Genomic DNA, 26,230 nt, shown 5'->3' with positions numbered 1-26,230 from the left:
TTTTTCCTTCCTTGCAAAGGGCAGCTCCTTCACAGACAGGGGAAGTCAGAAGAGCAGCTGGAGTATCCTGCAGGTATTAAGCCATGGCACTCTAAATTTTTGGAAGTCTTTTGAATGAGGGCTATGTGCAAATACCACAGTTATGAAAGGTACATGCTTGTCACAAAACAATGTTAACCATGTCCATTAGGGAATCATGTAGAACTGTGAGTTTTACAACCAGAGGCCCTTAGAGGTCATCTACCACCATTTGTGTCACATGTTCGTCATGCCCACTGCAGACATCTTTCATTGCTCATGGTAAATCTCCCAACCTATGCCCATGGCAGATATTATTAATCCACCATGAGCCCACACATCATCTCAGAATCTTTCTAAAACACTAAACCAAGCTGGGAGTGGTGGCGTATGCCTGTAATCCCAGTGACTCAGGTGGTTGAGGCAGGAGAATTACAAATTCAAGGCCAGCCTGAACAATTTAGGGAGGTCCTAAGCAACTTAGTGAGACCCTGTCTCAAAAAATAAAAAACAAAAAGGGCTGGGGATATAGCTTAGAAAAGCACCCCTGAGTTCAATCTCTAGTGCTAAAAAAGGAAAAGAGAAGAAAGAAAAAACTTCAGTGAGTCACCACCTGTCAGTTGGCAATGGCCTTTTGGGGTGAGACTGATTGACCACCCTCTGAGCTAGCTCCTTTCTGTTACTGGACAAATGAAAAAATGAGACCCCCACAGAGAAGTGATGTGTCCAAAATGATGGGACCAGCAAGTGACAGCTGAGTGCTCTAGGTTCTAGTTCATTTCCATCTGAGTTTCTAGCCCACCCAGAAGCCTTTCTGGTTTTGGGGTGAGGAGGGCAGGAAGCTCCTGCTGCATCACAGAGAGAGCTCCTGGTGAGGGGTCAGGGACCATTCTCCCTCCCCAGAGAGAAGTTGCCTGTGCCAAGAACAGAAGAACTCTCTAGCTCCCAGAAAGGTCCACACAGCTCCCTCAGGCATGGGCACTGCCTGGAGCGCAGCCCCTCTGCCTGCCCACCGCCATAGACTCCTTCCTTGTCGGACAGTAAAACCTCAGCCCCGCCAGGGGCAGCGTGAGTCAGCTTGCACCACCCTGTGACTCCTGGGAGTTGCGCACCTTGTTTTCCTGGTAGAAGGTGTCATACCAGGGCGTGTTTGGGTGTCACGTCAGGAAGGCTGTGGAATGCAGTTGCTGCCTTGGTCACCTCCTCCTGCTCTGGTCTTAGGCCCAAAGGCCCGACCTAGAAAACTCAGCTCTGTCCTCACCGGGTCCTCATCCACCCCTCTTTGGATAAGCAATGGGAAGTTGGATGGAAAGTGCTTAGGGGGACAGTGCGCCTTCTCCAAACTGGAGAATGACGGGAAGGAATGTCTTTGGTGGCCAGGTGAGTGACGTGTGTGTGCGTGTGTATGTGCATGTGTGTGTGTGTGTGTGTGTGTGTGTTGCACACCCCAAAGCTTTAGCTGATCAAGTCGGTCCCTTCCTGCCAGGAGGAATTTCATGTCGATCCTGGCATCTGTGGAGGCGTGCCAGCTAAGTGCCTGGCACTGTGCTTGTACTAGGGACCTCAAGAGGAAGAGGCAGGCCGGTGGCCCTAGTCTGGACAGGAGCTGTCAGCTGGTGGAAGAGTCTGGGCAGGCTGAATGCCCAGTGGGTGTTGCCCCAGAGAGGATCGAGCCCTAGTGTAGACCGCGCCATCAGGCCTGCGTGCTGTGGCAGATAGCATGCAGTGTGACATGGGCCTTGGCATCCTGGACTGCCCACCTCCCACTGGCGATGGCACCAGTCAGCTTGCTTTTGCTTTGACTTCTATGGCAATAGGCATGTGGGCCAGCCAGAGTGAGCTGCAGGAGCCTGAGGTGTGGGCTCTTCTGAGGGAAGACAGAGTTTGTTCATCCCTCTGGGAGGTGGTCTACCACCAGCAGGGCCCCTGGGGAATGGGAGCTGCATTGATTCCCCTCATCAGCAACCCACCACCCCACACTGGACCTCGGCCCCTGGGTGAATTTAAGGTCTGCAATCACCGGGTCTCAGGGAGGCTTGTTTAAATCAGACCACGGTGGGAGTCGCTGGAGAATTAGAGATGCTTCCTTTATGTGATCAGTTTAGCTGCAGCCAAAGAAAAGATTTCAGATCTCCAGAGACCTCCACTGTAACTCTTCAAAAGGGCTTATGAGTTCCCGGTGCCTAATCCCCAACTTCCCAAGTGGGGCAGTCCCTTGCAAAGGGAAAACTCAGGTGGTGCCATCAGTCTTACTTGCATTTGGGCCTTAGTCCCACCTCTTACCAGTTTTGTGACTGAGGGATTACCTAACTTCCAGGAGTTTCTACCATTTTACCTGCAAAATGGCTGTCATTACAGAATCTACCTCAGAATGGTTGTGATTTTAAAGAGACAAGGCACAGGAAACCTTTGCCATCTACCCCGAGCAGCTGTGAAGCATCAGTGTGAGTTGTGTGGGGGGGTCTTAGCCTTTCTGAAGAAGGAAAGGGCTCCAGATTCCCCCTGTGACCAGTGTCTACCCAGCCTGGACCAGAGGAACATGTCCCCAGTCACCAGAGGTTCCTGGGCACCTTGAACCTGCAGTAAAAGTATGCTTGGAGACAGGCCTCCACGCCAGCCAGGGACTGACTTTATCTGAAAATTTTAGGAAGCCTTTATCTGGTACCCAGCTTTTATCTGGTAGCTCAGTGCTGGCTGGAGGGCTGGGGAGGAGGCTAGGATTGGGCAATGGAGTCCATGAGACTAATGGACCACATTCAGATATACTTCAAAAAGAAAACCCAAACCAAACGGGAAGTGTGGGGCTGGTGCATGGGCTGGAGATGTCTGCAGAGTGTGGCTCAGCATGTGACAAACTGGCCATTCTTCCCACTGTGGGCAGCTCTCTGAAGGCTGGCTGGCTCACTCCCCAAGGAGACAGGCTTGTTTTGTCCTGAGATTCCCAGGGCCTCCCTCCCCACTTGAGCAGTTTGAGGAGGAATCCCCAGTAGAAGGGTAGAGGGAACTCCTCTGCGTGTGCCCCTGAGGGGTGCTGGCTGGGCCTGTTCCTCCCTTCATTCAGCAGTACAAAGGGGCGGGCGGGGACCAAAGCAGAGAGACTGGGCCAAAATGCCCAAGTTTTAAGAAGATTGTGTAGGAGGCTCAAAAATGCATATCCTGCTGCAGCTTTCTGGGTCTACCTGACGGCACAGAGTATGACCCTTCCCAGGTTCTGCGACAGCCCAACTGCTCTTGTGTCCTAGTTAGGTGGGGTACTGGGAATGTTGGTACTGACCTCCGGCTCCAAGGCTACTCCCAAGCTGGCTCCAATAGCTACTCCAAGGCTCTTCCCAAGCTCCCCAGCAAGCTCTTGGGAATCGAGGGCTCCATGCTGGCAGCACAAGAGCAGAGGGAAGAGAGGGACTCTGCTCTTAATCTCTGATCTCTACCTTCTTCAGCTTTTTTTTTTTCTGAAGTGGGGATTGAACCCAGGGCTGCTTTATCACTGAGATACATCCCCAGCCCTTTTTATTTTTTATTTTGAAACAGGACCCACTTTTTTAAAAAATTTTTCCTTTTACAGGAGGAAGGAAGGAACTTTGTGGGGAGGGAGCTTTAAAGCCTGGAAGTACCTCAGCCAGGTGTGGTGGCACTCATCCGTAGTCCTTGCTATTCCTGAGCTATAGACTGAGGCAGGAGGATTGCTTGAGCCCAGGAGTTGGAGACCAGTCTGGGCAACATAGTAAGATACTGTCTCAAAAACAAAAAAAGTCTGCAAGTACCTTGACCCATTTGAGAAAAAAAAAAAATGGGTAATGGAAATGCTTGGACATGGGAGGGAGGGAGGCTTGTCATTCAGATGCCACCTGCTTGGCCTCTCTTCCCATCAGGAAGGCACATTGAGGATCAGGCCTGAAATCTCACTGCCTTGAACAGCAGCCTCAGCCTGAGGAGACCACCAAGGGTCTGTTTTGGCCGCATTTCTGCCAAAATGTGTCATTTCTTTATTCAAAACTGATTTGGGACTAACTTTGATCCCATGAAGGCCAGGGCAATTTGGGGACCACATTTCTGGGCCATTTGGAGAATGAGCAGAGTGGAGCAGAACTGAGGCCAAGCATATGGTTTGGCTGGAAGGAGGCTCAAGCCTGTTCTCTTCCTTTCCTCGTCCCCCTTCTTCAGGGCCTCCCCCCCTTTTGGCCCTTGAGATTCGTGTGGGAGGGAGAAATGTCAGGCAGCCCCGGGAGGTAGTCTAGGAACCTTGGGAGGGGTCTCCAGGCAGGGTTAGGGAATAGCTGGAGACCCTGAGGAAGAAACTGGGCGACCCCGCCAGGACCCTGACGGAACAATAATGCCTGTCCAGGCAGAGCTCATTTCCACTGGGGGAGTGTCACCACCCACACTCTGGCCTGGCACCAAGGTTCCTCTGGCCGTCTGTCCCAGATGTCTCTTTCACCACTCTTTAGCCTATGTGCTGGCCGGATGTGTCTTTCTAGAATTCTACTTTCACACTCTTCCTCCTCTGCTCAGCAGCCTCCAGAGGCTCCCTGTTTCCCAGAGCAGGAAGTCCAAGTTCTTCCCCTCAGTCGGAGCCGCCCAGCACACACCCACCCTGCTGTAGCACCGAGCTCCTGAGGCCCTGAGACCTTCCAGGGTGAAAGGAAGAGGAGCAGCAAGTAGCCAGGCCACACACTGGGGTGCTGGGAGGAGGTGGGTGCATTTCTGATTCCGTAGTAGGAAACTGCATCTCAGGTGCGTGTGTGTCCTGGGGAAGCTCTACTCGTTCATCCCAGAGCGGGCTCAGAGCTGACTGGCCGGAGCCCCTGGCCTGGCACTCTTGGTTCCTAGCTCTCTAGATGATTGGCTGCCCTGGCATCGTGCCCTTTCCTCTTGGCCAAGGGGAGCTGAGGTTACACAAGGGCCGTCACCTTGGGTCAAAACTCAAGAGCCGTAGGAAGGGAAGGGCTGTGAAGTTACAGGTGAAGGACCCTAGGGAAGGAGTGGTGGGCTGGCCAATAGCTCTGGGCAGCTCCTTGAAAGCAGAAAGGGACAATGCCAGCATCAGAAATGAGATGATACCATGGGATTTCTTCATTTTAAAACTCCTGTTTTAAATTTATCAAGCATTGAGAGTAAGCCAGGGGCACCTGATCACCTGTACTACTTCGTGTAATCCACACACCACGATGTGGTGCTGTTTTTACTCACCTTTTTACAGATGAGAAAAAGGTGACATGGCCACAATCATGTAGCAAAGGAATAAGCTGGAATTCTGACCTCAGAGCTCCAGCGTTATAAGACTAGCTAGGATACTAATAATGGTAGAGTAGTGCTAAGAGATTTTGCAGATGAGTGGACTGAGGCTCAAAGAATAAGTAGGAATAATCGCACTTGGCATTTGGCAGCACTTTCTCGAGTGTCTTCTCCTTGGATCTTCACTACGCCCATGGATACAGGCAGAACAAGTATTTCACAGGTGGGGCTTCTGTCACCCAGAGAGTCCAAGTCACTTGCCTCAGTTTCCCAGTACGTCCTTGGCGGGCTGGAACTGAAGCCCTCCTCTCTTGACTTCAATCCAGTGCTCTTTTTCCTGCACAAAGGCCGTTGGTCAGCAGGTGGAATGGACACACTGTGGTGATTTAAGTGAGGCAAGGGAAGCCAGCCTGTTTGGGCACATTCTGGGCATCAGGGAGGGGCATCCTCAGGTTTAAGGAGGTGCCCCAGAATAAAGGTATTGGTTTCTTCCCTCCGTGTGTGTCTCCCTGCCTGTGGCAGGCTGTTAGCCCAGGCTGCACCATGTTGAATGTTAAACATCCTGGCCTCCCCCACCCCTGACGAGCCGCTGGAAAAGCCAGAGGGCTCCGCCCCACGCCTGGCCCACGCACACCATCTGGGCAGCTCCCCCGGGGCCTCTAGATGCTCAGAGCCAGCCTGGGCCTGGCCAAGATCCCTCCCAAGCCCATTTGTCCTTCACGGTCTCCCTGTTGCCTCCCTGATCACATGGTTATAGCCTCCTAAGCACTTTCCCTGGCATTAGGGACACAATCTGGTATAACAAGAGTGACAATGACACAAGAGTGACAATAATAGCTGATGTGTACAGAGCACTTAGTGCCAGGCTCTGCGCCAAGCACTTTACACACATCATCTCGCTTCATCCTCCCTCCCACCCTCCCCGGCGTGTTCTCTCACTGTCCCCATTCTACAGATGAGGTGTCCGGTTGGCCCGGATCTGCCTAGCTCCGCACTATTTACTGTTCTTCACATTTTCTAAAATGTTGTGCAAGCATCACTGTGAGTGCAGGAAGAAGAGACTTTGGAAGAATATGGTTAGAAGCATTCCCTTTTAGAAGTGATGTCCTGGACTGACTTCCTTCCTTCCTTCCTTCCTCTCTTCCTTCCTTCTTCCCTCCCTCCCTTCCTTTCTTGTTTTTTCTTTTACTGGGAATTGAACCCAGGACCTTAAACATGCTAGACACATGGTCTACTACTGAGCTTCATCTCCAAACCTTTTTACATTTTATTTTGAGACAAGCTTGCCCTAAATTGCCCAGGCTGGCCTGAAACTTAGGATTCTCCAGCCTCAGCCTCCCAGATGGCTGGGACTAGAGTCATGCCTCATTGCAGCCCAGCAGTTATATGTCATTTAAGAAGTGTGTTAATGTTGGGGACCGAAGGGTTATATGCCATCCGCCAAATTCACATATTGAAATCCTAAGCCCCTATACCTTGGGATGTGATCTTATTTGGAAACAGAGTCTTTGCAGATATAATTAGTTGAGGTGAGGTCATCTTGGAGTAGGGTGGACCCCTAATGTGCTATGGCTGGTGTCCCTATTAAAAAGGGACATTCAGACACAGTCAGGCACCCACAGAGATCTCCATGTGAAGACAAAGGCAGAGATCAGGGTGATGCTTCTACAAGCCCACGATGCAGCAGAGGTTGCTGGCAACTACCAGAAACTCGTGGGGAGTTGTGGACCAGAGTCTCCCTCACAGCTCTGAGAAGGAATCAGCTCTGCAAATCTCCTGGTCTCTGATTTCCAGCCTCCAGAACTGTGAGACAATAAACTTGTATCATTTAAACCACCTATTTTGTGGTACTTTGTTATAATGACCCTGGCAAACTAATATAGTCAGACCACACACACCCTGATACACATATGATTTGAAGACAGAGGAAGGGGCCACAAGTCAAGGAACACGGTGGCCTCTGGAAGCTAAAATATGCAAGGGAATGGATCAGATTCTCACCTGGTCTTGGGAAGCAGGCAGCTCTGCGTCCCCAGACCCTACTCTGTCAGGCTGGGGCATCTCACCTGCCCATCCCCCACCCCAAAGACTCTAACCACATGCAACACCATCCTCCAACTGACTTCTATAAAGGACTTTTTTCTCCATACATTCTCATTTCCAGTGCTGCTTCAGGATGCCCTCCCCACAACCTCTGTGAGCGGCATGCCAGGCATCTGCCCTTACCCAGCACTGATGCCAACTGTGTGCTCATCTCCAAATCTCTGGAATAAATGATCTGGAGCCTCCACCCTGGATCCCACTTTTTTCCCTGACCCATGGCAGCACTTTGTGGAATTCATGAATGAGTCTGTTTAATCCCATCTGACTGCTTGCTGCAGCAGCTATGGTATTCCCACAGCCTTTATGCTTGCCATTCCTCCCTCTGGGGTGCCTTCCTCCCTTCTTGCCAGTTCCCCTTTATTCTGGGCCCACCTCTGTTTTCCCATTCACTTTGTTCACCTGGCTGCATTGATCCCCCACCTCCCCATAGCTTGTCAGCAGGTTGACACTCATCTTATACCAGGTAAATGCCTTATTGCACATGTGGGTATCCCAGCTCCCAATCAGATCCTGGACCATGATTCATACTCCTGAATACTGCTGGTGCAGTACATGGAACATCCTAGGTAAAGGCTAATAGGGAAGGGATTTGAAGTGGTGAAGGTTTGCATGTTTTCCAGAAATGGCTGTTAGTCAGCATTTGTCACTGTAACCAGAATGCCTGACAGGAACAACTTAAGGAAGACAAGGTGATTTTGGGCTCACAGTTTCATGGGTTCAGTCCATAGTTGGCTGGCTCTATTGCCAGAGATGAGGCAGAACAAGATGGTGGAAGAGTGTGATTGAGGAAAGCTTCTTAGTTCATGGCAGCCAAGGAGCAGAGAGAGTGAGGAACCAGGGACAAAATACAATCCCCAAGAGCATGTCCCAAGTGATCTACTTCCTCCAGCCACACCCCACTTGCCTACAGTTCCCACTCAGTAGTCTATTCAAATTATTAATCCATTAAATGGATCAATCCACTGATCAGGTTATAGCTCTCATAATCTAATCATTTCATCTCTGAACATTTCTATATTGTCTAACATGCATTTTTCAGGGGACATCTCATGTCCAAAACATTAAGAATGGCCAAGGGAGACTTCTTTAACTTATTAAGGACTTTGGAGTCTGGATTGGGTCCCCTCTCAATTTCAGGGCCTGAGTCTTGAGGGGGGAATGACCAAATTGATTTTGAAAAAGCAGCAGAAGAAGTTTGATCTCGATACTTATTAAAAGTATCGACATAACAGCTGTAGACATGCTTACTAGAATCTACAGGATCAAGAAAGAATGGTGTGGTGTCAAGATATTCCATATGATTGATTATACCAATATCTATCTATATATCTGTAGGTAGATATCCTTCTCAGCCCATGGCATCCAAGGAGCAGATAGATAGATATATCTAGATAGTTAGATATGTCAATCATTGGCCTCTACCTGAAAAGTGTTCATTTATATAATATATATGTTATATATAAATCTATATGTATATACATATAGATTTATATATATATGTATATATATAATAGCATAAAGTTCAGAAATAGAACCTCATATATGTATTTATTTTTTACAAAGGCATTAAGGTAATTAATTCAATGGGAAACAGATTCTTTTCAGCAAATTGTTCTGAAGTGATAGGATATCTATACCCAAAGAAATTAGGTATTGAGGTTTGATGTTGGATTTAATTTGAAAAGAGAATTTCACTCAACTCACTCTTCCCCAAAGTTAGGATTTGCTGATATCGCTGTGGAGGTGCTAATCAGTCCCTTACAGATCTGGTATTTCTATATCTTCATATCAGATTGGCTCAACAAGGGAGCCAAGACCATTAAGGGTGAAGGAGGGTGCTTCCTCTGGGCAATGGGATGAACTTGTACTAAGGAGCAAATCCCAGGAGACCACCTGATGTGGTGAGGTAGGGTGTGAAAAGCAGAAGGGCTGCTGGGATTCAAAAAGGAAGACTTCTTAAAGTCAGTGTCACTTGTAAGGTCATAAAAGAAGAGAAGAGAACAGGGAAGTGCATTTAAGCCTCAAGGGGTGAGCACTTTAAGAAAAGCATCTCTGATTATTGCTGTCGCCTGCCTCTGTGATGCTCACTGATGTGTCCCCAGCATCTAACACAGGGACTGCTGAGTGCTCAGTGAGTGGACAGATGAATTCTGAGGTTTCCTAGATCTCTCTTGGTTCCTCGGAGATTGGGTGGCCTTGTCCCTTTTTAAGGGGAATTTTTAGGTCAGGGAACCCACCATCTTCTTGTAATGTTCCCTTGTTCCTGATGTAGAGGGTCACAGGGATTAAGGTTGGAGACTAGGGCACCAAGGCTGAAGTCTCTGGGAACTCCACCCTCTCTGCAGGCTAGGAGTGGGCCTCTTGGGTTACAGATGTGCCCCAGCTGGGCCAGGGCCCACCCTCCTCTCCCTGTGTTTATTGCTGTAGAGCCCTGCCGAGGAGAGCTGCCAATCAGCTTTCTCTGGCTGGAACCAGCTCCTGGAGCCGAACTGTCCTGCATCTCTCACACCATCCACCCCTTAGGTAAACAGCTGGTCTCCTCCCCACTCTGAGAAATTGCAAGGGGCTCCATTAGCCGGACGCCTCACTCCAAAAAGGATCCTGGCAATGGGATCTGTTTTTCTTCCAGCCTGAGTAAGGGCCTTGCTGGGAGACTCCACTTCCTGCCTGAAAAGGTGGCCGCAGAGCTCCCTGCTGGGCGGAGTCTTCCTTCCTCACTACCCACGCACCCAGGCTTCCTCACGAAGGCCCAGTTGGAAGGCCCAGTCGGGAGCCTCCAGCAGACAGCCCCCTCAACTCAGCTTTCATGCAGTTGTTTTATCTGTGGAACCTAACCCTGCACATCAGCCACTGACCAGGTCAAAGAACCCACTGTGCTGTCTTCCTGGTCACCCAGAAGGGGCAACATTTGCACTGTGTGTCAAGCATGGTCCCACTGCCCACTATCCGCCATCTTGTGGGCCAAGAGGCTGCATGGTGCAGCTCTGCTGTGGCTACACAGAAGCAGCTTGGCTGGGTGCTTTTATTTGGTTTGTTGTGGAATCAGAGCCAGGGAATTTGCTTTCTTTGAAAGGTGACCTGTGGGCAGAGAAACTGTCACTGGCAGCTGGTTAGCTGGACTTCCTTCTCCCATGGCCAGTGGGCTCTAGGGAAGACTGATGGGGAGGGCCAACACCAAGGTCCTGCTGGCTTAGCCATGATGGTAGGAATAGGTGACAGGGCTGGACTGGGCTCCTGAGGACCAGAGGTAGGAAGCAGGCCAGCTAGGGGCTCACATCCCTGGAGTGGACTGGTTGATCCAGGAGTCTCAATGGATGGGCTTATGTTGGCCTGGGAGTAGGAGGGGAGGAGAGGGCTAGATGGAACCAGAGGTGCAGGATGAGGAAAATCTGCCATTGAAAGAAAAGGTAGGTGAGAGGCTGCTGCAAAGCACCCCTCAGGAGGCCTTGTGGAGGAAAATCCAATCTGCCTACTTTTTTGCCAGGCTGTCACATGACCCTTCCTTCCAGGAGGCACAGGAACCCAGTGAGGGAATTCAGACTGCCCTTTGACTAGGAAGACACAGGTTGTGACTGTCACTTGCCTCCTCCAGGAAGCCTCCCCTGACCTCTCCCTTCAGCTCCCATGCTGGACTTTCCTGGTCTGTCTCTAGCACCGGATCAAAGGTTCACATGCTTCCAGGCGGGGCCCGGGAACTTGCATTTTTAAACAACGAGCCCCCATGCAAATTAGGTGAGCAGAGACATCACCGCACATTCCGAGAGCCATCATGCTCTAGAGCAGCAGTGTCCAACAGAAAGAGCCACGTATGTAATTTAAAAATTTCTAGTAGCTGCTTAAAGACATAAAAAGGAACTGGTGAAATAAATTATTTAAATAATTTTATTTATATCCTGATTGATCTAAATTATCAACATGCAATCAGCACAAAATTCTTTCACATTTCACATTTGCTAAGCCTTGGAAATCCAGTGTATAGTTGACACATGCAGCACATCTCATTTTGGACCAGTCTCGTTCTAAGTGCTCAGTGCCACTAGTGGCCAGGGGCTGTCATGTGGACAGTAGCGCTGTGGAGCTTTACTGCTAAGAGTGTGGCCCAGCAGCTTCAACAGCACCTGCAAGCTGGCGAGAAACGAGGCCCAGGGCCCTGCCCAGGCCCACAGAACCAGCCTTCTCACTGCTGCCAGCACTTTGCATGCATGTCCCGCAGCCCTGGGCTGCAGGAGCCCCTTGATGCCAGCGCTGGGATTGGACTTATTTCTAATAGAGGGCCTGGCACCTACAAGGCATATGTCAGTATATGTCAGTGTTTGGGGAGGAAAGACATGATTCGTGAATGTCACCTGCCCCGCCCACTCCTTTCAGCACCACATTCTCAGTTAGCGACAGTGTGAGTCTGAAAGCAAAACGTAGGAGTCAGAGAAAATGTATATAGCAGAGCTGGAGGGAAATTTAAGTTTCTATACTTTACCTCCTGTAAGCTCTGGAGAGAGACAGCCACTTGGGCAAGGTGCCACAGCTTGTTGTGGTGCAGCTGGTCACCCTGTTTGGGGAGAGAAGTGGTACAGGTAAAGGCAAGATCACTTCATACCTGGGCATGCCCCTGGGCCTACATTACTCCTCAGATGTCTCTGCCTCCTCCTCAGAGACCTTATGGAACTGTTGCTTGAAGGCCTCAGGCCTGGCCCACACATAATAGTTATCCATCTATTTATTCTCAGTGGTCTGGAAAACATTTAAGGCATTTATTTATAAAATACGCATAGAATACAAGATAAAACAAAAAAAAAATTTTTTTTTTTCAAAAAAAATATGTTGGTCTAAAGGAAGTGTGCAGAGATCCACGGACAAGTTGTTCAATCTAATGTTGTATACAGTTAGCGGAAAGTCAGAAACAACCTAAATATCCAACAGTAGGGGAGTAGGTAAATAAACAACGCAAACATTGAAATTCCATGTCATGATTGAGAATGCTGATATGGAAATGTACATTGACATGGAAAAAATGTTCATTGTGTAATGTAAAAGCATCGACGTGTTCATTTCATAAATTACATGCATGGAAGAATGCCTGGAAAGAATATACGTAGCCCTCGATATTAATGCTGCCTTTTCAGGGAGAGAGACTATGAGTGATTCTCTTTCCTTTTTTCGACCACCCGCTGCTTCTGTAATTTCTAGTTTTTTCCCTCAGTGAGCATGAATTTCTTATGTAATACAGAAATGAAATGTATAAAAATAGAATATGAGCAAGGCAAACAGGAAAGAGAAAATTGGAGTTCTAGTTAGCAGAATTTGTTTGAAAATGTATTAATTAAGGGAAAAAAAAACTAAGTACAGTGTATAGAGTTATAGCCCAATGGCTATATTTACATGTAGCAGGGGATTATTAAATGTTTGAGATTTGAAGTTACAACATGAAAAACTCATGAGCTTGCTTTTGCTAAATAGCCATCTGTATTCAGGGAAGTGAAAGTTAATCATGGTGCAGTCTCTGTCTTGTTTTGAATGGAATCCACCAATTCTCCCACCCCCTTTCATACAAGGGCTTTATGCATATCACGTAATGATTGTGCAAGAGACAATCCTGAAATCTTGTGTAGAGCTGGACACACAAATGGACAGATGGACAGAGGTGCACACACATACAGCCTAGCCTAGGACCTCCTTCACCTGCAGTGCTAACACCTTGAAGTGGTGCCTCACTGGTGTCAGTAGGCTCCTAATTGGTCTTCTGGCTTCCGTCCACTGGCCTATTCTCTACACTGGGGCTGGAGCTACCTTTTCAAAACATGGATCAGCTCGTGTCTCTCTTCTGCACAAAAACTTCAGGACTTCCCCTTGCATCAGGATGAACTCTTGAGTCTTCATAGCCTGCAAGGCCTTCTACATTCTAGCCCATCCTGCCTCTGGTTGCTTGTCCCTCTGCCCTGGTCACGCCACACTAGCCACATTGGTGTTTTCCGGCTCTTTGCCTTCCTGTTCTTCTTTCCTGAAACATCCTCCCCCTCCAGAGTGGCTTGCTTCCTCTGCTCCTGTGGGTCTCTGCTAAATTGCTTCTGGATTCATAAGGACTTCCTCACCACTGCAGATGAAGTAACAACCCTGATCTTGCTCCAGTGCCTTACCCTACTTCACTTTTTTTCATTGCATGTATCTCTCCTGACATGACCTATTTCCTTTTCATTTGTCCTTTTCCACTAGAATGTAAACTCCCTGAGGGAAAACATTGGCTTTTTTCTTTTTGCTGTACTGGGGATGCCACCCAGATCCTCATCTGTGCTTGACCAGCATTCTGCCACCGAGCTATATCCCTGGACCCTAGCTTCTTTCTTTGGTGCCTAGTACTCTAAATATGGGCTCAGTAAAGATTTGAAGGAATGGAAGAATGAATGGACTTTAGATACCATGTGACTGATCCTCTCATTCTACCAAGGATGGTACCCAGGGCTCAGCTGAGGAAGGAAGGTTCCCTGCCTTGCTTAGGGTCACACAGCTGGGGCAGCAAGACTAGATTCTGGCTGCATTTCCTGCCTGTGCCTTAGAACTGAGATCAACTGCACACACAGGAGCCCTGCCTCCTGTGTGTTTTTCCAGTTTACACAGAATTTCAGCCCAGAATAGCTAAAGAAAAAAAAATAGTGTTTCTCCTGGAAACTCTTCCAGTGGGTATGTCCCTAGAAAAACAGTAGCAATCTCAGGGTAGGAGGGGATGAAGCGGAGGAAGGGGTCTTCCAGCAGTGGGGACAATGAGATAGATTTGGTTTTGCAATTAAAATAACATCTGGGTCTGTTTCTGCAGAGCAGTTTTAGAAGGTGGGTGGTCTGTCTGAAGCACCAGGTGGGGCCTTCCTCCATCCTGGCCCAGGAGAGTTTGGGATGGCCGGTGGCTAAAGGATTCACCCGCAGATGAAGAAAGAAAGAACTGAGCCCAAAGAAGCATCTGGCAACCCCAGTCTTGCCTGAAGGGCTGCAGGTCCCTGGCCCAGCCTCGCTACTCTGGGTGTCTCCAGATACCTCCCCCTTCCCGAGACTATTCAGACACCCTCTTTGATGCATGGAGAGCCCTGGCCTCATCCCTCTCATGCCCCATGTGGTTTGTTAATCGTCTGTGAAATGAGGGATTTCAAGCGTCACTCATCCATGTGAGCGCCGTGGGCAGTGGAGTGGGGTGGGGTGGGGAAGGGGCGTGAGGGCAGTCTAGTCTTCTGAATCCCGTCTCTCTGTCTGTCTGCTTCCTTAGATGCAGCTTCTGGATAAATTCCCCATAGAAGGAGGCCAGAAGGACCCCAAGCAAAGGATCATACCCTTCCTCCCAGGTAAGCTCAGGTGGCCCCCCAAGGGGCTGAAGGTGACTTTGAGAAGGGCACTTGTAGGTCAAGAGGTCAGCTGCTAAGCCAGAAAAACCATGTGGGTTTGGCCTATAAATCTGCACATTAATCATCCCCAGGGGATCCGGAAGCCCCTGATTTTGAAGGCCACTGTCTTCCAAGTGGCTTCTCCAGCCATTCTAGTCCTATGTCTGCTGACCTCCGGCTTGTAGCCTCTGAGGAGTTTCTCAGGCTCTTGGAGTTTGGCTTCCTTTTCATAACAGGCACCTAGAGGCCAAATTCTAGGAAAGGAAGAGGAACTGTAGGCAGAACTGTTCCTACTGCCTCCCATTCCAGTTGTAGGTCACCTCAAACTGAGCACACTCCTCAGATCTGAGCTCCGGAAGGCCTCACAAGTCCTTACACACTCATACAACATCCCTATATTCTGAGAGAGACAGGATTTGAACCCAACTCTGTCTGGCCGTAAAGAGCCAGGACATTAACCACAACATCAATTTGGACTGTTTCAGACAACTGATTATGTCGTGTAATTTAGAGGAAGATGTCTCAGGTGTGCCTGGCCTGCTATTACTACGATGCCTTAGGTTTGTGCAGACCTGCAGTGTAATTACAGAGTGCTTCTCTATTTGTTTTCATGTACAGATATTCCCACCAAGGTGGGTATTATCATTTCCCCAAAGAGAGGACGATTTGAGGGTTCAGAGGGGTTAAGTAACTGCCGTAGAGGTGGCAGAACTGAGGCGTGAACTCAGGTCCCTTATACCACACCTGGTCTCTGCACTAAAACTAGTGGATAATACTGCCTTTATGGCTCCCCTGGGCTTCTACCTGTCCCCAGGCCACTGGGCTTGGGTTTCCTGGGAAGCTTCCCTCCCTTTGGGTTAATGCTGGCCATGGACCCCCCAACTAAGCCAGCCACCAGGACAATCCTTAGCTCTAGACACACTCCCAGCCCACAGTCAGTACCTACTTGTTGACTTGAAAACAGACTTGGGAGCCACAGAGTGGCCCCCCCTGTGAAGGATGTCCTTACTCACCCCCATCTTCCAAAGCATCAAAAGGCCAGAGCATATGCCACTGCCTGTCCTCAGAGACTTGTGCTAGAACTGGAGAGAATTAGCTATAAAGGAGGAACATCTAAACCCCATAGTTTCTGAAGACCAGAAATAAGCATGTAGGTTTCTCACCCCTGGCCTCCTCCTTCCACAGAGGCAGAATATGGCTTCTCTGTTCCTGGCCTCCAAGTTGCTATAGGCTGACTTTCTTGCCTCATTTGGCTTCATACTGAATCCCAAGGGAATTTGGAATAGCCAATATCTAGGTCCACAACAACTTTAGATGCTCCTCCAGCAGTCTGCATACTCTGTTCACCTGGAAGTGGGGGCCCAGCTGGGATGCTGTGGGCATAAGTGTCCTAGAGGTAACAGGAGGACAGGGTGGTTCCCTGTTGCAGTGCGGTGGTGAACCTGGCCTTGGGCCATGAAGGCTACCCTTTTGCTCAAGAATGGGCTGTTTCTTCCACTTCTTCCTTGGCAGTAGCTCCAAGGGAAAAAGCTCCTTGCTGTCAGCCAGTGAGCTGTTTAGGAGGGGCAGGGCTGGCCTGGCCAGTAAGGGGAGATTTTCATCTAAGGAACCCTCAATATGGTGCAAGATAAGACCATCTCCATAATCAGAGAACCATATAATGCAGGATGTGGCCCTATCCCATCATGCAATTGTGAGTGTGAAAGGACTGGAGCTCAGAGAACTCACTGTGAGATGAGGAGGTCAGCAAAGGCCTCCCTGGAAGGGGTTCCCGGATCTGACCCCTGGAGTCTAGTGGGGTTGGAGCGTGGGGCAAAGGGCACAGCTTTGTAGAGCTGCCACCCAGTCCCATGTATAGGGGTCAGCCCTGGACCCCTGGCTCTGGCAGTTACTTGTTGTATTAAACTCTCTATGCCTTAGTTTCCTCATTTGAGAAATGGGGGTGATACCAATATCTACTTTGTGACACTGTTGTATAAGATGAAATGAATCAGTGCATCTCAAGTGCTTAGAACTGTGGCTGACCCCAAGTAGGTGCCAAATGAATGCCAGCCCTTATTACCAATGCCTCACACACCTGGTGTTTCATACCACACAGTCATGTATAATCTTATTTGATCCTCCCAGTAAGGTTACTGTCCCATTTTGCCAGAAAATCGAGGCCAAGGGATGCTAATAGACTTGCACAAAGCACAAAGCCAGGAGGCATAGCCAACACCAGAACTCTTAGACCTGACATTGGGACCAAGGCTCCTTCCACGCAGGCTGGCCTGGAGGGACAATCACCCAATGGCTACTGTGAGACTCAGGCTCTATTCAAAGTTCAGTTTGCTCTAAAGGACTGGAGTATGGATTAAGAGAATTCACGTGAAGCACTTAGCACAGTCCCATAGTCAACGCTCAACAAATGGCAGCTGTTGGTAAAGTTACCTGCCCCCACCTCATCCCACCTGCTGAGAAAAGTCAAGCATGGAACACCTTCCAGCCCCCAAATACAGGTGACTGTGAATAGTGGAGGTATTGTCAAGGGGAGTGAGGTTGACTCCACGTCTCCAAAAGAAAAGTCTCCCTCGTCCTGGCTTGGCTCCCTCTCAGCCCTCCCACACTAGTGTTCTCCCTTGAACTCCTGTCCTTTGCTCTTTCATTCTCCAGGACTTCAGAATGCCATTGCTGGCCATTTGGAACCCATCCCAGAGCTTCCAAGCCCCATCCCAGGTCCCGGGACTTCCTCCTGCTCACGGGAATCCACCTTACCCCCTTCCTACTGTACTCATTCCTCACTTTGAATGTGAAGGGAAAGGATTGGGGCAAAAGAGCCCAACACAATCAGAACCAGGCTGGGAACCATGAGGACTCCCACCCCACCCCACCTGCTATATCAAAGGGAGTCCTCAGAGGGAGGATATAAGTGAAGGTCAGTGAGGAACATGGATCTGCAAGTGATTTTTGAGAGGGTGCTCTCGCCTGTGAGTTTCCCACAGCAGGGAGGCAAGCAGGACAGAGCAGGGGAAGAAGTGAGGCAGAGAGGTAGGGGCAGCTAAGCCCAGACTCCTTCTGATCCCACTGGGGCCAGGGCATAGAGTTGACCCATCTGAAGGACATATTGTTCATCCCTTGTCTGCCCTGGGGGATATGAAGTATAGGCACGGTGGCTCCCAATGACTGAGGATACATCTCTGAGAAATGAGGCAGCTGTGTGACTTTAGCAGTGACACTCTCTGGTAATCTCTCAGTGTCTGCTGTGTCACCCGACACCCCTTTGAGGCTGTTTCCACCTCCCTGCCTTGGGGGATGGTATCTGAGGTCACCTGCCAATTCCCCTAGGCTCACCTCTGGCAGCAAGGACTCAGCAGAACCCAGCGAATGCAAACTCTCTTGCCACCCTAGGGAAGCTTAGCAGGAAGCCCTGGGGACAGCTCTGTCAGCCCTTTGCCTCAGCTGGAATTTCAGGGGATGGAAAATCCAAGCAGAGGAAACAGAGCATGCATTATTTCCCAGAGGGTCTCAGTTTGGGCTATAGAGGTGCTGGGATGTGATGAGCATTTCTGCTTCCTGGGAGGTGTCTGTAGGTGTTTGGAGTCTCAGTCCAACTGCTCTGTTCTGAGCCACCTGAACAAAGACATGATGAGGCCCATTAGCTCTTGGGTGTTGTGCAGTGACACTAGTAGAGGCAGGGCTTGGGGCCTACAGGGGGTCCAGGGGCCAGTCCAATTATTGACATTTTCATGTCAATCAGATCTGACATAAGAGTTGTAGGGGGACTTCTTTTGGAAGGACACTCAATTATTTTCACCAGTGCTAGAACTGATTTTCTGACTGGCTGAAGACCGTATTGGAATTTCCAGTCTGCAGTGCCCATGGGAAGGCCAAGGAGAGTTAGGGTGCCCACGTGGGGCAGGCAGTTCTCCAGCAAGGCTTACTCAGGGGGAAAACTCATGTGGGTTTCGTAGTAGGAAGAGTGACTCCAGGACGTGCCCACCTTGGGAGTGACAGTGGATGCCAGAGATGGAAGGAACCCCTCCGGGCCTGGCCTCCAAACCTGTGTTATGTGACACCTATCTCCGTGGCTGACCTTTGTGGCCTCCCTTTGAGACAAGGCCCTTGTCTACTTCTTTCACACTTCTGTCATGGGCTAGACACATGGTAGGTGCTGTTCTTGCCATGTCCTGGGTCTTCCCTTGGCCAGGGGGGAATTGTCACAGCCAGCCTCCACTAAGTTCTGCCTTTACCCTTCCCTCTGGCCTCCACACCTCCCAGTTTAGGGACCCGAGACATTGCACCCAGCAGTCCCTCCCCCAGCTGTCATTGCCATCATGAGCATCGGGAGTGCCCTGTGTGAGGCAAGGAAGTAGCCTGAACCTCAGGTGGCCTTAGGTGACCTGTAAGGGCTTTCTCATTCATTGAGTAGTTGAGATCACTAGCACGAAGTAATTGATTTTTTTCTTAAAACTCAGAGTATTATTATTTTAATATGATTACAAATAAGGCCAGAGCACTAACAAAGATTGGTTATTTGGTTTCCTAAATCATATGCATTTTTAACTTTTTATTTTGAAATAATCCTAGAAACCAAATGTTGCAAAAATGCTAGGCACACTACATTCCACCTCCATACTGTAGGGCATTGTTCCCATTTTAAAGAGAGATCGAGCTGGGCATGGTGGTACACACTGTACTTCTAGCGACTTGGGAGGCTGGGGCAGAAGATTGCAAATTTGATGCCAACCTGGGCAACTTAGCAAGGGTCCGTCCAAATAAAAACTAAAAAGCATGAGAGGGAAAAGGGCTGGGGTATAACTCAGTGATAGAGTATCCCTGGGTTCAATCTCCAGTATCGCAAAAAAGAAACACAAGAAAGCAAGAGAGGGGGAGAGGTCAACTCACTTTCCACCATCGCATCCCTCCTGCCAATGGTAACATCTTACGTAACTACAGTATGTTATCAAACCAGGAAATTGATATTGGCACAACTCAATTAGCTGGACCCACAGAGCTGAGTGACTGACTTTTATGTTAAGAAGGTGGAGTGCCTTTAAACAAGCATGCCATCTGGCCTTGAGGAAGGAGGCCATTGCCTGAGACTACCCTCCAAGAAGCTTCACTCTCGGGCCATACTGCTTGGCTTTCCCCACCTCCAACAACAACAATAACAAAAGGTGCAGGTAAAATTTGTTTTCCATGAGAGCTTATTCCTGAATCTTCTATATAAATTCAGCTCTTTGGGACAAATCATATCATCTTGTAGGTGTCCTCAGTGCTATTCTATTTAAAAAGAGGCATGTGAGAAATCCTGTTGCAAAGCAAAAAAACACTTTCTTTTATAAGTAATTCTTTTTTTTTTTTTCAAATCTAGTTTACATTCATTTTTAGAATTGGAACTTCTCCAGATTTTTCTGGAAACAGGGCAGACATAGAGTTTAGAGATTGGACAGTCACCTTGACCTCAATCATTAGATAAAAGAACAGCACTGTCAAACACTGTGAAAAGTCTGAGATTTTTACCAATTTGTAAGCCAATTAAGTTAGCTTGCCATGATTTCACAGGTGCCAAAGAAAACAAAAGACCCTGGGGTCAGAAACGAAAGACTTTATCCCAGCACAATAACCAGCATGAACATCCTCACATGTGTCTCAGTTCCCAATGCCTTCAGGTTCCACAGGTGTGACACAGTGGGCTCAGATCAATGCCTTTTTCATAAGGTGGGTTACATTATAAGCAAGAAACCCAGATCTTAGGGACCCCATATCTCTTATAATGGGCAGGAAGCAAACCTGCTGTTTGCTGTAGGGTAAGACACCCCTTTTGCAAACACCTTTGAAAAGATAATGCAAAGCAAAGGCCTTTCTTGCCTTGTTTACAAGAAACCCAAGAATTCTCTGAAAGTTATCTGGTGCTCTCTGGGACCTCCTGCCTTGGGGATGGGTGGGCAGAAATGAAGTTCTTTTTTATATTGGGCCAAGCTTGTTGGGGTCAGCAGACTCTGAGGACAGCCTACTGTTTACATGGAACTTTCTGCCTTGCTTTAAAAGACTATTGTGGAAAATCCATCTCCTGTTGCCCATCCTGGGATTGGAGTAGATTTCCTGTGTATCCCGAGCTTGCTGGCCAGAGAAGGCTCCCTGGGAGGAAATGGTCATTACAGAGTGAAGCAGAGTGTGTAGCTGCTGATGTAAAAAGCAAACAACTCCAACCAGGGACCAAGGGACTTCAGAAGTCAGGCAGTGGAGCAGAAAGAGCAGAAATCACTCTACAAAGGCAATGCGAGGTCCCCTCCCTTGCAAGCCACATGTGTGTCTGTGCTGGCTACCAGGTCCCTGGGTTTCACAAAGCCCCATATCCTAATTGCAGACCCAGCCCCACCCTTAACTGTACCTATTCCTGGACCCATGAGTCAGGAAGAAGCGGGATTGCTTAGGGAGAAAAATGAACCTCTAACCATGAATGATCAAGGTGGGAACTGCCAGCCTGAGACAGCCTGGTGACCTTTTGCACCTCGAGGGGTGTATTTTTAGACAGCAGGCATGCTTGGTTCTTTTGTACCAGCTTGCCAGTTTCCTTTATGGCCCCTTAACGAAGAGGTAGTGGGGAGCCCCCATGTGGGAGGGCTCTGGGTGAACTGCAGACACACGCTCCTGGGCCTTCCTCCTCCCTGTCTTCTGAGCCCTGCACAGCAGATCCGGTGTTTGTTTGGCACAGAAGGAAGCTGGGGGAGGGATGGCCTTAGCCAGAGCTGGTCCATAGTGTGGGGAGAGCTGACCCTCTTGCTGGGCTTAGGTGTTTCTGGGTGCCTCCCCCAGGCACCAGCCTAAGAAAACCCTCGCCCAAGGGCCTGGAAGCTGTTGCAGAGACAACAGGTTAGAGATGCTGGCAGGCACCGCAGCCCCTTAAGGAGAGGGACTGGGAAGCTTCTGGGCCCCACTGGTAACCTGGGATGGCAGGAAAAGATAAAGCTACATGATGGAGAAGGTCTGCTGGTAATGCTGGGGTTTTAAAAAGGTCAACATGATTATAGGCCTGCATGGCACCCCTCCGTCCTCCCCTGGAGGTGCTGGGTCTTCTCGTGCTATAATTACAGCTCCCTACCCCACCCCCAGACTCATTCTCCCACTCTGTAATCTGAGGCCGGCAACTCTCAGGGCCTGCTGTCAGCATCCTGCTCTGAACACTACATGAAAGAGCTGTGTTCATTCATTCCTACTGCAGGTATTTATTGAGCGCCTACTGAGTGCCTACCCAGCTGTAAGCGCTGGCAATATGGCTGAGAACAGGAGGACAGGTCACTGTTCTCAGGAAGTTTGCATTCCACTGGGAAAGTCAGAAAACAAAGAAATGAGCAATTTCTAATAGCAATAAGTGTCAGAAAGAAAAAAAAAATAGGTCATATAGCAGGTAAGGTAAATCAGGACATCTGAGATTCAGTGGCCAAAAGGGCCTCTTGTGAAGATGACATCTGAACTTGGCCAGGCAGGGGAAGATCAGGGTCCCGAGGGTGCCAGGCTGAGGGGACAACAAGGACAGTGACCTAAGTGGGGGACCAAGAATGTGTATGAGTAACAGCAAGAGCTGGTGGAGTGAGGTGGGAGGGCTGGGTGACCACAGAGAGTTGAGCAGGCAGGAGTTAGAACCAGAAAGCTCTGAGACAGGCTCCTGTGGCAAAGCTACCCTTGAAGGGAGGGAGCAGGCTCCGTGCATGTGTGCACGAACTGGGTTATCTGGCCCAGTCACATGCACGCAGCTTCCAGCGTCCCTTGCTCATCTGTCAAATGGATTAAGCATGGTTCAGGGAGACGTTCCAAGCAGTTAATGCATAGAAAGTGTGTGCACACTGCAAAGAGGACTGATGCTTCAAGGTTGCTTCTCTTGGTGACTTTGCCGCAGGACACAAACACAGGCTCCACCTCCTCCATGATGATTCAGCTCTCACAGTGCCTTCTGCCTGGCACTTGCAGCTGCCTCTGCACCTATGCCAACTTGAAGCAGCAGAGAGCTTGTTTCTTAAAAGTCAGCAACCCAGTCAAGCATATGCCTGTAATCCCAGTGACTCAGGAGGCTGAGGCAGGAGGATCACAAGTTCAAAGCCAGCCTCAGCAACATAGCGAGGCCCTAAGCAACCTCGTGAGACCCTGTCTCAAAATAAAAAAATAAAAAGGGCTGGAGATGTGGCTCAGTGGTAAACTGCCCTTGGATTCAATCCCCAATACAAAAAAAAAAAAAAAATGCTGACATCACAGCTCATTGACCTGGGCTGAAAGATGGGTAGGCAGCCAAGCCCTGGACTCACATCATTGTCCCAACAGCCTGTCCCCAGATTCACAGGCTCTGGCCCCAGAGTTACCAGGTCTGGCTGACAGTGAAGTTTTGCAGGAGGCAGCCATACAGGGGACCTTCCTATTCTTGAAAGTAAATGTAGATCTGACCTCAGACCCTTCCTTCATGTCATCTCTGCATTTCAGAACCACCCCGTTATAGCTTGCTCTGTGTCTTCCTTGTCTAGAGATAGTTCTAGAAGGGAAGCAACCTCCTGAACGCCTGCCCCAAACACCCATTCCTGAATGGAGTGTGTCTGAGGCATCTTCCCCAAGATCTGAGCAGAAGGGTGCATCTTTCCCTGGTCTCAGTCAGCTGGTGTCATTCACCCTGCCAGAAATGCACCCTGGCTCAGGACTTCAGCACACTGGATTCCAGTGTAACTCCTGCTGATCTCTGTTGCACACAATTGAAGTCAAACTAGAGCAACCAGAATCACCTTGCTTGTTGGCAAAGTGACCAGAAAGTGACGGGAGTGATTTCAGGTCTCTGTAATGCTCCTGACCTTCCCTTCCCACCCCTTCCCCTGGAAATAAATCGTTTCCTTACCCGATGTCCAGTGTCCTTTTACAAGGTCAGATCCCTTCACTTCATCCCCTGGTGTCCCTGGGACTGGTGCTGTCAGCAAGTTTACACTCGAGTGTCGATAGCTGACAGGACAGTACTGAGCCCAGGTTTGGTAGAGGTGAGAGAGCTAAAGGGCAGCTGAGGCAGAAGGAAGAGAAGGAAGAAGGAATGACGGGTGCAGCAGTGAGCACCTGTAATCCCAGCCTCCTGGGAGGCTGAGGTGGGAGGGTCACAAGTTCAAGGTCAACCTGGGCAATTTAGGGAGACCCTATCTCAAAATTTAAAAAAAAAATTAAAAGTGCTGGGGATACAACTCAGTGGTAGAGCACGTGTGTAGCCTGCAGGAAGCCCTGGGTTCAATCTTTAGTTCATCTAAATAAATTTCAAAAGCCTAGAAAAAAGAAAGTTCTAGGCTTTGTAGGGCCTGTGAGAAACCCAGGAGACAGGACTGGTGTGAGCTGCAGAGTGGAACCTTATGAGTGCAGGCTGGGACAGGGGGCTGGCAATCTCAACAGGGCCAGGCCGTGCAGGTTCTCTGGGGCCATGCTAAGGGTGAGGTTCCTCTCTGTGCAGCGAGATGGTTTGGACTGAGAGGCCACTGGATCCGATTTCTGTTTTGAAAGGATTCCTTAGGCTGACCTACTAAAGGTGGCTTGGCCTAGGCTGGCCGTAGTGTGAGAGAAGTAAGTAGATCCGCCATGTGTCTTCGGGGAGCATCCAAGGGGTTGTGCTGGTGGATTGGAGGTGGGGTGAGGGAGGGGTCAAGATCGATGATGCCCACAGACCTGTCAGGGCTGCTATGGCCAAGATGTAGAACTCACGTCTCCACGCAGCACCCATCCCCTGTGGATTTCATCCCTAGGGCAAAAGGAAATGGCTTCCTTCCTCTTCCCTGAGATAACTAAGGTCGTTAGAGCATTTGAAAGGTGCCCTGTGGTGGGCAGCCTCCCTCCGAGGAGCCTCCAGGCTCTCGGCACTCTGGTTTCTGGATCCAGGTCTTGGTGGGGGCAAGGAAGGACACAGGGGTGTGGTGGTAGTAGAGGGAACACTGAGGTCCATTGAGAGGGAGCTCATCTCACGCACACTGAGGATGTGAGGGGCACGGATGACAAATCTCCACGGGGTTCCTGGCCAGACCCCCCACTGCTCTCCAAGGTCACCCTGACTGGACCCAGGCCCAAGGATAGAGTACTAGCCAGAGCTCTTCCCTGGCAGGGCCTGAGCTGACTCTCAGAGTCTCCCAGAGCATAGGAGCTCATGCAGCATTCATCCAGGGTATCCAGCAGTCCGTCCGTCCAGCAGTCCATCCATCTCCGGCCCAGATAACACCTACTCCTCCTGTACCTCCACAGTGCCCAGGACCGAATCCACTAAAGAGGCTCCGGGGTGCCAGGCTGCCAGACTGCCAGACCACAGGTGGTCTGAGGAGACTGGCATGGCCTGAAGATGGAGTCTCTTCACCTGAATGCACCTTAAGGAGGCAGAGAAGGAAGCAAAGGGGAGGGCGAGGGTGCCTGGCAAGTCTGGCCTGGGTAGGGGCCACACCCCACAGGCCTCAGCAGCCAAGGGACGGGGAGGAGACCATGTTGTTTCTCCCCAGGCCCGTACACCCCAGATTTCACCTCAGTGACAGTGGATTTGGGAAGAGCTTGGGGAGATGAGCAGGTTCGGTGAGTTTCCAGAGTTGTGTTGCCTAAGAGCTAGTGCAGCTCTGGGCTTTGTGAGCCTTGGAGGGGAACTGTGCTGGCTCTGGGCTCAGACAGATCTGGGCCTTCTTCTTGGTGGTCCTCGTCTGACTCAGACACTACTTTTCCTGGAGTGGAAATGGAACATACTTTCTGGTATTTCAGCACTAGAGGCCTAAAAGCAAGACAGACTTGGGTTCAAATCACAACTTGGCTTCTTCCTCTTCCGAGCTGTGTGACGCTGGGCCAGTTCTCAGCATCCCTGTACCTCTATCATAAGCCTCATCTAGGAAACACTTCCCAGGGCGACTGAGATCTCGAATGAAATGTCACCTGTGAAACACTCAGTAAGTGCTCACTACATGATGGTGATTGTGATTATTAATATTGGATTCCACCAAAATGGTGAGCTGTCTCTCAGGGGTAGTTGAAAGGCAGCCTCCTGGAATCCTTTCCAGGAACAAGGGCTCTCTGCAGAAACAAGGATTCACAGGCTTGGGTGTTTGAAGGTTTGTAGCTCAAAATGTGTTCTGCGAGCTGGGTGGTGGCGCACTCCTGTAGGCTGAGCTAGGAGGATTGCAAGTTCAAGGCCAGACTGGGCAATTTAGCAATCTGTAGCAAAATAACCTGGGTTCAATCCCTAGTCTTTCTTTCTCTCTCTCTCTGTCCCCCCCCCCGCCCCCCCCCCCACATGAGGCCTGCAGATCTGCAGCTCAAGCAACATCTGGGAGCTTGTTAGAAGTGCAGTCTTGGCCCCACCCCAGACCTGCTGAGTCACAGTCTGCATTTTAACAAGAGCCCAGTCATTTGAGAAGCACTGTTTTAAGGTTCATCGGAGCCCTCCAGTAGGCTGTCTGCCCTGTCTTTAGGAAGTTCTTGGTGTTTGGTTTTGTTCAGTTCATTCACATAGTATAAACCACTGAACCTGGGATGACAACTTCATTTCCGACTTGAAA

At 49.6% G+C, this 26,230-nt stretch overlaps 1 protein-coding gene across 2 annotated transcripts in view; it reads left to right on the top strand.

Annotated features, from left to right (window-relative positions):
- The window catches only part of Sh3pxd2a (SH3 and PX domains 2A), a 215,985-nt gene that overhangs the window by 54,154 nt on the left and 135,601 nt on the right, over positions 1-26,230 (top strand). For both annotated transcript variants that reach the window (XM_076835002.2, XM_076835000.2), the window contains exon 3: positions 14,600-14,675. In XM_076835002.2, the coding sequence (XP_076691117.1) occupies positions 14,600-14,675 (76 nt within the window). The remainder of the gene's footprint in view (positions 1-14,599; positions 14,676-26,230) is intronic.

The sequence above is a fragment of the Callospermophilus lateralis genome, chromosome 15 (assembly GCF_048772815.1).
Source record: "Callospermophilus lateralis isolate mCalLat2 chromosome 15, mCalLat2.hap1, whole genome shotgun sequence".
In the NCBI taxonomy this organism is placed as follows: domain Eukaryota; kingdom Metazoa; phylum Chordata; class Mammalia; order Rodentia; family Sciuridae; genus Callospermophilus; species Callospermophilus lateralis.
Note: the sequence above shows the minus strand (reverse complement) of the source record. Positions and strands in the feature narration are given on the sequence as shown.